The 12,233-nt window shown below is 40.0% G+C and overlaps 1 protein-coding gene across 1 annotated transcript in view; it reads right to left on the bottom strand.

Annotated features, from left to right (window-relative positions):
• Positions 1-823: 823 nt before the first annotated feature.
• Positions 824-12,233, bottom strand: part of PI4K2B (phosphatidylinositol 4-kinase type 2 beta) — a 29,221-nt gene continuing 17,811 nt past the window's right edge. The window contains exons 7-10 of the mRNA XM_075581338.1: positions 8,956-9,049; positions 5,851-5,984; positions 5,267-5,326; positions 824-2,541 (exon numbers count right to left, since the gene is read on the bottom strand). Of these exons, the coding sequence (XP_075437453.1) occupies positions 2,368-2,541; positions 5,267-5,326; positions 5,851-5,984; positions 8,956-9,049 (462 nt within the window). The 3' untranslated portion in view covers positions 824-2,367. The remainder of the gene's footprint in view (positions 2,542-5,266; positions 5,327-5,850; positions 5,985-8,955; positions 9,050-12,233) is intronic.

The raw sequence follows: 12,233 nt of genomic DNA on the forward strand, positions 1-12,233 counted from the left end.
TATTTTTTTAATGTGTTCCTTGGAATCAATTTGCATATTGTTCAGTCCTTCTAGAGAATCCACAATGTGTTTATAGCTGTGGTGCCATTGATGAAATCCATGGAAAATTAAACCAGTCTCAATTACGAGAGTACTTGAAAACCATCAACAGATTTGGCACATGCACATATTTTAGTCAGGCCATTTGTTCAATGAATAGCTCCGTCTGCAATAGGTAACCACGATCAACGGCCATCTTGCAGGAGTAATTTATATTGCAATATTTTAGGTAAAAAAAAAAAAAAAAATTATATACACTTTAGGCACTATAATTTATAGTCAACTACAATTTAAGAAAGCATAAAAATTAAATTTGATTTGAAAAAAAAAACAAAACTTTATTTTTCAAGTACTACATTCCATATCAAAATATTAACGTTTAAAAAAAATAATCATGAACGCCCATTATTTTCAGCAACGAACATTAGTATAAAGGCTTTCTCCAATGAGAATAGTGTGGAATAGAAAACATTACACTGTAGATTCATCAAATAGTTCAGAGATGAAATGGAAATGCAACATTTTCAAAACCACTCACAGTATATTTTATCATTCTTTTCTTCATTGATGTAACCTTGTGTACACCTTGTGCCACAAAATGTTACGTGGAGGAAAAAAAAAAAAAAGTAGAATGATTCTTATTGAATCAACAAATAGTTTGTTGTATGAAAGCTTCTGAACCTCACAGGGTGCTTCATGTACTCTGACATTTGAAAGTTTGTACATTAAGCCATTTGTTGGTCCACAAAAAAGGTACCCTACTACCAATGTAGTTTTTTTGGGGGGGGGGAGGTGGGCTCCACCACATAAAAGGAGCTGATAGTTCTCACTGTCATTGAACCGTATCTATCTAAATTTCTTCGGGATCAAAAAGGCTACTATGTTGCATCCAAACTTTTAAGTGAAATATACTAGAGGCCAAATTTATTTAAGTTTATGCATTATTTTATATGCAGAGTACCAATTGGGAATAAAATGATATTTTTATTTTCTAGAAAACAGCTCGCTTGTAGCTTTTGAACCCCGAGTTTCAAGCTCTGTCTAAGTACTAGAATTTACATCAAACCCCAAAATCCACACACAGGTCCCAGCAACATTAGCTGATGTACTATGTCTCATAATACAAGACCGAGTCTAGTTTCCATTAAACTTCTTCATATGCTATTTCTAAGCTAGAACAGTAAAATATTACACTATCAAGCATTTCTTAAAAACAAAACTGCTGGAGGTTCAAAAGGTGCAATCCCATATAGTTATATTTGGGGGCCTCTGAATGGCAAACTGTTTGTCATTTAAGTATTTTCTTTGCCTGGCTCACCCTGTCCTTATCAGGGAGCCCATAGTTAAGGGGAGGTGTGGAAGGGGGAATTCTGGCTGTACAAACATTTGCTGAACACACATTGACATTACACTAAAGGGAGTAACAAGAGGAAATGAAACTTCTCCCAGGTTTAACTTTAAGAAAATAAATACAGTACTTATAGGTGTCAGATTTGGATTAAAAAAATAAAATTGTCAAACGAGACCCCGTTACCAGGTCACTTGAACTAGTTCACATTGGTCCTAAGAGGGATTGCCACTTTAAAATACCTCACAACAATATTTCCAAACTAACATTGCTAATCATGACTATGCCAATCAATATATTTTTTGGCAAGAATCTTCAATACATTGACAAAAGGAGGTTGCAGGTTTAATGCTTTTCCTAACTTTACAAAAATTGGCAGCCAGTCTTTTGGTTCTTCAAAGATATTAAGACATACTGTATGTAGACACTGGTGCTACAATAATAAAATATTTTGGTCCCAAACTGAAAACATATCCAATAGTTTGTACATCAAAAGATTATTTTTCCTACTGTGCTAACCCCACAGGGCACTTTTGGAAATGGCAGCAAGCACATCTCAATTGTGAGGGGGAAAAAATGCATTCAAAATATGGCATAGAATTATTATTTTTTACAAAACATTCACATTATAAATAAATCAAAAATGTATTTCAATTTTGTATTCAAAATGAATCATTCCAGCATGTGTAATAAACCCTTTCCCTTTGAACATCATAACCGAAAAATTAGAACAGTTTTATTTATCGTAAAAAATAAAAAAAAATACAGTACAGTCAATGCAGTCCTTCCTTGATCCCTGACATATGATTACACAATATTTGGACAACTGTAAACTGGATTACATTCAAAACACTACTTTCAGACAGATCAGAGGTTTGGCAGCTGGTAATAGTTGACAGTAGGTTTCACCTTATTGCTGTACATGTGCAAAACAGCAGCTTCATGAATTCAAGATAAGACATTTTTTTCTTTTTGTCTAGTTACCACGAGGAGAAGAATGGCTTCCTGCAATGAAAAGTCTGCGTAAATGCATTACTCAGATGAACTATTCTCCCTTGGCTTCCACTGCGGCTTCGTTCCACAACCACTCGAGGCATCTGTACAAGCTGAATAGGGCTCTTCCCGTCCTTCATAGCCTGCGTCAGATTTAGTATCTAATAAAGGGAAAGATACAAGTTAATAAAATAAAACCCTTTTTCCCCTTCACAATTTTATTCATTTTACAGTTCAATCCTCTACACCAGGAGTGGCCAACTCCAGTTCAAGTGCCACCAACAGGTAAGGTATTAGGGATGTTCATGCTTCAGCACGAGCCACTGATTGAGTCACCTGTGCTGAAGCACGAATATCCTTAAAACCTGACCTGTTTGGAGTTTGGAGGACTGGAGTTGGCCACTCCTGCTCTATACATTACCAGCACAAACAATTATTACCATAGAGGAAGTGCAACTTGGAACATGCAAAAATCAACATAACCAGGGTGTATGAATTAGGGAAACTTTACCAATCCACACTATACTCTAATCACCAAAAATAAAACGGTAAAAAAAAAAAAAAAAAAAAAAAAGACACATTCCCTGCATTTTGTTTCTCTAGGAACCTTTAAAATATAATTATTATAATAATAATAATTTACTGCACTATTTGTTTTTCGCTCTTTTTTTCCCACATATTCTCCGTTGATGTGAGAACCCTCGAATTCCATCATTTAAAGGACTCCATTTGGACTGTACACCAATCGGTTTGATTTCATTAACCATTTGTGGCGCCGGTATATTCTTTGTTTTTTATGTTATTTTGACTGGTTGTACTATCAGTTTTTTACTTGGCTGCCTGTGTTTTTTCCACTATTCAGTTTTATTACTAGCGCTGTTTCACACCAATCTTTTTTTTTTTTCAATAATAATAATAAGTTCTTATATAGCGCTGCTAGTTATACATAGCGCTTTACAGAGACATTTTGCAGGCACAGGTCCCTGCCCCGTGGAGCTTACAATCTATGTTTTTTTTTTTTGGTGCCTGAGGCACAGGGAGATAAAGTGACTTGCCCAAGGTCACAAGGAGCCAACACCGGGAATTGAACCAGGCTCCCCTGCTTCAAACTCAGTGCCAGTCAGTGTCGTTACTCACTGAGCCACTCCTATTGTGTTATACATCTTAGCATTGGATGTAAAATGCAACTTGAACACTATTTTGCTGGGAAAATGTAACAAGCCAACATTGTGAAATTGTGACATTTTATCGCTTTAAAAAAAGCCAGGTAATACCCTTTTTTCTAATTCAAGATTTTAAACACCTAAAATTAAAAAAAAAAAAAAAATTATTTATATACATGTCTATAGATACGTGTATATGAGTAAAAAGACAGTATTTTACACACCTGTATATAGATATATACACGTGCATGCACACACACAAAATAAAAAAAAAGTGCCCCAAAACAAGCACACGGGTGTACCAAAAAATAAACAAATCCCTTTATTAATACCGATTCAAACAGCTTAAAATATAAAAGGCAAAGATAATAGGCCTGAGTGCTACCCTTGCTGCATCAACAACTATTGGAATACCTAAATGTATAGGTCAAATACAAATATGTGCATGTTTAGGAACTTACAATTCTGGACAGGATATTTTTAAGCTGTAATAAATGGGATTTTCTGGTACACCAAAGGGCTTGTTTTGGTCATTTTATATTTTTTACCACTTCGCATTGAAAGGTATTATTACATACTATATTTGACATTTTGGTACCTTTGATTAAGAGTTCTCAAGCGGTATTTCTTCTATTTTACTTCCATATTTATATAATCATTGGAGATGGACACTGAGGTGTACACAAAAATACTAGTACAAACCACTAAAAGGTTTGTGTTTATTAATCCATAACACAATATATTCGGACGTTTCTGGGGACCAAAATTTTGGGATTTCTTGTGTTTTATGGATTATTACACTTTTTTACTGCTACGACTTAAGGCACTTGCACATTAAGATTGCAGACATTTTGGCAGTAGTCTACAACAGCGGTGCGCAAACTGGGGGGGGGGGGCGCGAGACAGTCTACAGGGGCTGCGGGGTATACAGAGGCCCCGTGCGCTTCCCGAAGGCATTTAAATTAAGTACCGGGGGAGCAGCAAAGGCCTCTGTAAATCCTCACTTACCATGCCACCATTTACCACGTCAAATGACGACGAGAGGTCATGTGACGTCATGACGCTGCTGCAAAGGTAAGAGGGGGGGAGACACGGAGAGAGGGGAACTGCCGACGGGGGCACAGAGGGGGGGGAAGAAAAAAAAAAATTGCGCTCCCCTGGTCTACAATATACAAAAAAGTGTGCGGATATGGGATCGGACACACACACGCGTGCACACACACACACGCTTCCCAGCAAAAAAATTGCCAGTTGGCTCCTAGTCTGGTGATTGTTTTTCCACTTTTATCTCTGTGGCCAACAATGGCAGCATCATTTTATTCACTTGATATGCAAATTATGAAATAAGTGCAACACAAGGCAGTTCCTCCCACTTTGTTCTATAAGCGTATAGCAGCTGCCTCCCTATTAGATAAATCAAAATTGTCATTTTCAGTGAGCCGAGGACTGTGAACTTGCAGGCAAAAGTCACACATGGACCATGGGGTCTGTTTCACAAAAATGCAGCTTATTTAGGCAATATTAACACTTTAAGGACATAGATCGGTGTCTAGAAGACAAAGTACGATAGATTTAATATTATTTCAGTTCCCCATAAGAAAGTTTCCTCACTGCATGCCCCCACTGAAGAGTTCTGGCTTGAAGACATTAACTCCTGCTCCACATTACACCTGTTTGTGCTTTAAATATGTTGAGCTATTAACCGGAAAAATGTCAGTCATACCTGTCCTCTCATCACAGACATCTGTTTCTCAAATGTAGCCTTGTCAAATCCTTTATCAGTCTTCATGGGTGACGAAACAAAACAAAAAAACAACACATTATTTCCATCGCAATCTAAGAACATGTCAGTACATTCAACCATGCACTTCAGTGAGTAATAACTATGAAACCTATAGATATTAAGATTCTTCATATTTTAAGAATGATTTAAAAGCACAATATTTTATAGGTTTCTTTAGCACAGAACAAGTTCAAAACATTTATGCGTTTGGCCCTCATTTATTTTATTGCAATTGTGCTTTTCTGGGGCACTGGGGAAATTTGTGACCAAGCTTTAGAAGGTTGCCAATTACCTTAGGTTAGTAAGCAAAGCACGGCTTCAACAGCAGAATACTTGAATTAAATGAAAAATAAAAATCTTTATTTCATATCTTAACAGCTACAAGATCCACAACTATCTGACTTTGAGAACAAGTTCTGTTGAAATCCTAAATTATTTTGCCAATATATATTTAAATAGTTCACTGGGAGCTCTTAAACGATACACTGTTTTTATTGTAATTGCTTATGTCAATGCGTTATCACCTTAAACAACTCATACAGATCTTCGCAAAGGTCCTGTACAAAGTTCATATCAGAGATGCGAGGAAGAATCAAGTCTCTGGTTTCCTGGCTGAAAGAAACTTTGGCTTGAGGAAGCCAAGCCCAGTGGAATGGATCTAGAGTTGAACAAATATGAAGTACTTTTCAGTGAATAGCAAGTTGTATTAATAGATTCATTGTTTATTAAATAGCTGTCAACACATCCTATGAGGTTTTTTTTTTTAGCTGACAGCTACAACATGTATACCAATTAATTAACTGTTTATAGAAAGGCAGCAATAAGTTGATTTCTAGTAAACATGATCTTATAAAATCAACCTCAAAATGTATGCTACTAACCTACTATACTTAAATTACTACAATATAGATTATACAGTTGCCTGTGCCATGCCAGCTCACAGGCTACAGTGATGTCATAGGGCCCAGTAGTGACATCAAAGGGGCAAGACACTTAGGCCCCGGACATGTTACCTGCTTGCTGGCGGAAGCGCGCTGAGGCGCGCTCCCGCTCAGCACTGAGCCCCTACAGCCGCAATTAGAGCGGCTTTAGTAGGGGCTCACCTGCGCTTCCGCGCGCTTGCGGAAGCGCAGGTCTTGGGGGAATTTAAAATTCCCCCGCTTGCCGGCGAGACAGGCCGGTCACGTGAGCGGTTCGCCCAATGAGGGCGAACCAGCTCCGTGATGTCACTGGCCCGCCCCCGGCCAGTGACGCGCCCGCCCGTTGACGGTCTGTCCCCCTTCTACCCCGATCCATGTCTCGTGTGTGTGTGTGTGTGTGTGTATGTGTATGTGTGTGTATGTGTGTGTATGTATATGCATGTGTGTGTGCATGTGTGTGTGCGTGCGTGCGTGTGTGTGCGTGTGTGTGTGTGTGCCTTTGTGTATGCATGTGTGTATGCATGTGTGTGTGTGCCTTTGTGTATGCATGTGTGTGTGCGTGCGTGTGTGTGCCTTTGTGTATGCATGTGTGTGTGTGCCTTTGTGTATGCATGTGTGTGCCTTTGTGTATGCATGTGTGTGTGTGCCTTTGTGTATGCATGTGTGTGTGCCTTTGTGTGTGTGTGCCTTTGTGTATGCATGTGTGTGTGTGTGTGTGTGTGTGCCTTTGTGTATGCATGTGTGTGTGCCTTTGTGTGTGTGTGCCTTTGTGTATGCATGTGTGTGTGTGTGCCTTTGTGTATGCATGTGTGTGTGTGTGTGCCTTTGTGCGTGTGCGTGTGCGTGTGCGTGTGCGTGTGTGTGTGTGTGTGTGCCTTTGTGTATGCATGTGTGTGTGTGTGTGTGCCTTTGTGTATGCATGTGTGTGTGTGTGTGTGTGCCTTTGTGCGTGTGCGTGTGCGTGTGCCTTTGTGTATGCATGTGTGTGTGTGTGCCTTTGTGCGTGTGCGTGTGCGTGTGCGCATGTGTGTGTATGCATGTGTATGCGTGTGTGTGTGTGTGTGTGTATGTATATGTGTGTGCATGTGTGTGTGCATTGTGTGTGTGTGTGTGTGTGTGTGTGTGTGCATTGTGTGTGTGTGTGTGTATGTGTATGCGCGTGTGTGAATATATTTATCAAAGTTGCACAATGTTAATAAATAATTTATTCTCACAACATGTCTTTTTTTTTTAATTTTTAAAATATTATATAACACACACACACACACACACACACACACACACACACACACACACACACACACACACACACACACACACACACACACACACACACACACGTTCCCCAGTGACACACACACTGACAGCTACCAACACACACAGTGATACCCGCCTCCCAAGCACTTGCTGTCTCCTCTGTAAGGACAGCAAAAAGCTCCAGGTAGAGCGAGCGGCAGCAAGCGAGAGCGAGCAAGCGCCAAACATGGCCAAGGCCTTACATTTGCAGACTGCTACTAGCAGACTATTGCATGTGCGGTGAGCAGAATCAGACCCACATATACACTACGTGAGGGCATCCTACTAGTACGAGTATTACGTGTATTAAATGTTTTAGTAATGTTATCCAGTTAAGCAGCCTGAAATCATGAATATATGCGGTGCCATATGTCTCGCACTCCATTTGATACTTATACAAGTTCAACGTGGACTAAAAGCACTTTGTCGTACAAGAAATATTAGTACTCTTGGCTTATGCTATTGGCGTACTGCCCATCTACCCAAAATAAAAAAAAACAGGTAACCTGCACCTTTTGAATGAATTGGGAAATTCCAACCTTTCACATCACCCAGCATTTTATACACCAGAAGTTTTAGAGCTCACAAATTACAATCTTTATTTTTCTTAGCGGTCATTTGAGATGTTTTTCTGTACACAAACATCTATGTAGAAAGGCAAAATTTACTAGTCTACGCAGAACAAAGTTCTCCTTTGCAAATAAAGCTTATTCTTTTAAGGGATAATATTGCTAATGCTACATATGTACAACTCAGCAGAAAAAGAAACCATATGCAATCATTTACATGATCATATTATGAAAAGGGCGTAGCACTGCAAGGGAGAAAAACAAAGTTAAAAAACTTATACTGATCGTGTAACATTGTTGGCACCTTTGTATACTTGTGATGTAATAACAGCTTTTATTCAAAGTTAAATATGAATAAAATGGCCTTGCCACTTAATAAAAAAAAAAAAAAGTACAGTCAACTTCAAAAGGGTAACTTACATATGCAAAAGCTTACCGACAGTCAAGAAAATGATCAGAGCTAAGGGGCAAGGGGTTGGGCAACATACCGGTAGCATAGTAATGCTGTGTTAATTTTTATTAACTGTAACTCGATACGTACCATTGTTTATCATTAGTGTCTCACCGCTGCTGGGGTCGTATGTCTGCTCACATGCTGCAGCTTCAGAGTCACAGAGCTTCCAACCACACACTCCCTTCCGACTGCTTCTGTATGGAAGTCAGTAGGGGCGGGTGTGGAAGCTCTGAGAAAGCTGCAGCATGGTTAGACCTCTCAAAAGGAATTCCCATGCTTTTAATCTCTTGCTTCAACCACACCCCTCAAGCCCATGTTTTTTTTTGTGGCCCAACAATAAAATCGGAACATTATATTTTATGATTGAAATGCTAAAGGGAGAATACTTACACGCTCTCCACTCGTCAGGATGTTTAAATGGGAAAGCAAGACCATTGTCAATTGCAGCAATTTTGATAATCGGTTCTTTACCATTTGTCCAATTCTATAAAGCCATAAATAAAAAGGAAATATAATCTTACTACAAAAACATCGGCTTTATAAAAGTCAAGTCTAAAATGAAAAACTGGTCTATGAAAACACAAGTACTTTATTAAGAGCACCCAACCGTCTACAACGGTATAAGAACATTGCAGAATAATATCCATCTCAAAACAATGTTAACTAAAAGCGCACCCTGCCACTACAGTCTGATCTATTGCCAGCGAGATGCAGGATGGCTTCAAGAAGGTTTTATCTGGGAGTAGAGCAGATAACATTTTCTGGAGGTAGCTGGAGTAGGATGGTACTTGGCAGCAAGTTAACTCTAAAGGCTTACTCTAGATCAGTTAAATTGGCCAATCTGTCCGTTTTCACACAACATTTCCCATTGAATTGTTTATAGACTAAGCTCCTAAGTGGTTTAAATCACTCAATTTAACAGAATGCCTCCCGCGTTTGTGAATTAATGCTCATCAATTTTAAAGAAATATGTATGTTGGTTTGGAGCAAATACCTAAAGTAAAACATGCATTTTTTTTTGTAACAAAATAGCCTTAGAAAAAGTTACATTTAAACAAGTTGCACATGTGAGCAACTGATCAGAGTTTATTTGAAATGTTAAATATATCTGCATTGTGTTTAACTGTTCACCAAGATTACTGTAAAAACGCAAAGTTTTTGTTTATGCTTTTGATTACCATTTAAATAGTAATCAAAAGTTGGAAAAGTATAACCATAATGCAACTACATTAAAAGTTCAGGATCAAGTGGTCTACAAAAGTGACTGCAGTGTCCTTCTAGAAGTACAATATTGGCAACATAATCTAACTAGGAGTCTATGAAGCGGGCAAACAATCGGGGACTCCCTGTACTATACCAAAATAAATGCATGGTTTTCTCTGGCGAGTGTTTAAAAAAAAAAAAAAACCCAACCCACCACAAACTGTTCAAGCAGATATTTAGTATCTAAAAATGCTTCTCTTTCAATTGGCTTCCCACACTACAAGCGGCTAGAAGGAAGAACCATCTGTATGGGCCATGATAGTAAGGATGGAAGGTGATGTGTTATTTAGAAAGCAGGTTTAGGAAGCTCAAGCAAAGAAGCCTTTAAATACACCCTCGTAATGCCCGAATATTGGAATAATGGGGAAAAGTAAGGCTAAGGCCCCGCTCCCTCAGTCAGCGCGCCCGCACTGCAGACAGGCGGGGCGCTGACAGACACAGACCGCGATATGCGGTCTGTAGGGAGCGGGAGCCGGGGCTGGAGTGGGAGGGGCGTGGTTTAAGCGGAGAGGGGCATGGTTTAAGCGGAGCGGGGCGTGGTTTAAGCAGAGGGACCCGCTACCCTCCCCCCCTCCACGGGCTCGGGCTCCCGGGCTGCAGGAGGGAGCTGCTGCGGGCTGCCCTACTCACACGCTGACACTCAGGCACACACACACACACACACACACACACACACACAGCTTTCCCTCCACACTCTCCTCCCCACTCCCCGAAGCCTCCCCTCCTCCCGAAGCCTCCACTCCTCATTGGCTCACAGCCACACCACTTGACGCGTCGACGCTAGGGATTACAATTCTCTTGAATCCCCTGGCGGCTGACGCGTCACAGCGTGTAGTGAGCTGTGCCGTGAGGGGGGACTGGGACCGGCTCGGGAGGATTCCCCTGCTGGTGGGGAACGCTCGTGCGGCCGCCCACGCCGCGGGTCCCAGGCCTAAGGAGGGGGAAAGTATTAAATGTAAGACAGGCAGAGGGGACTATTAAGTGTGGAAAGGACTAATGAAAAGTACAGGAAAAAAAATACAGGAAAAGGAGGACGACAACAAAATAAACTGTGAAAGTACAGCGGCGGAAAAAAAACAAACAAAAAAAAAAACAGTTTCTAAACCGCTTCGGATTTTAACATTTCAAACCTAAAATGTTATCAGATCTTAATCTAAGTCCTGATAGATAAAGATAAGGTTATCAAACAAATGATACAAAACCATGATACTTTTTCAACATTTATTCACAAATGATTAAAACATTCAATATCCATGTGTGATAAAGTATGTGAACCTTTAGATTCAGTACCTGGTGGCACCCACTTGAGCAGCAATGACTTCAACTAAGCGTTTCCAGTTACTGCTGGTCAGGCTCACATCGGTTGTGGAATTTCAGCCCATTGCTCCTTACATAACTGCGTCAACTCTGCCATTTGAGGGCTTCCTTGCAAGGACAGCTCGCTTCATATCCTGCCACAACATTTCGATGAGATTTAGGTCCAGACTGACTAAGCCATTCTAAAATGCAGAATTTCTTCTACAGTCATACTTTTGTAGATCTGCTTGTATGTTTAGAATCATTGGCTTGCTGCATAACCCACTTTCGCTTCAGCACATAGATGAATGGTATGACATTCTCTAGAATCTTCTGATACAATACAGAATTCATGGTTGTGTCAATGATGGCAAGCAGTCCAGGTCCTGAGGCAGCAAAGAAGACCCAATCCCTCACACCAGCATGTTTGACGGTTGGGATGAGGTTCTTCTATTCGAATGCAGCACTGCATTTGGTTTTCGCCAAACATCACATTCCTCATTCAGGCTAAAAATTTCTACCTTTGACTCGTCTGTCCAGAGAACATTGTTTCAGAAGTCTTGTGGATCATGTATGTGCTCTTTGGTGAACTTTAGACAGGCAGCAATGTTTGAGAGAGCAGTGGTTTCTTCCTGGCTAGCCTTCCATGAACACCATTCTTGTTCAGTTCTGATAGTGGAGTCATGAACACTCAACATTAGCCAAGGTAAGAGGGGCATGCAGATCCCTGGATTTTACTCTGAGGTTCTTTATGACATCCTGGATGATTTGCTGGTTTGTTCTTGGAGTTTTTGGTTGGATGACCTCTCCTGGATAGTTTGACTATGCTGTTGAACTTTCTCCATTTGTCGGACAGTGGTTTGGTGGAGCCCCAAATCCTTAGAAATGATTTTGTAGCCCTTTCTAAACTGATCATCAATAACTGCTTTTCTGAGGTTCTCAAAGATTTTTTTTTTTTTTTATTGTGGCATGATGTGTTTCTACACACCTGTATGATGAAGACCAAACCCAAAAGGTTCTGATTCTATAGGATTGGGCCTCCCAAACCCACCCCTGAAGATCTACCTAATTATTTAAACACCTGATTCTAATGATCCCTTTTAATTTAG

Source organism: Ascaphus truei, unplaced genomic scaffold (genome assembly GCF_040206685.1).
Source record: "Ascaphus truei isolate aAscTru1 unplaced genomic scaffold, aAscTru1.hap1 HAP1_SCAFFOLD_1232, whole genome shotgun sequence".
NCBI classification, from domain to species: domain Eukaryota; kingdom Metazoa; phylum Chordata; class Amphibia; order Anura; family Ascaphidae; genus Ascaphus; species Ascaphus truei.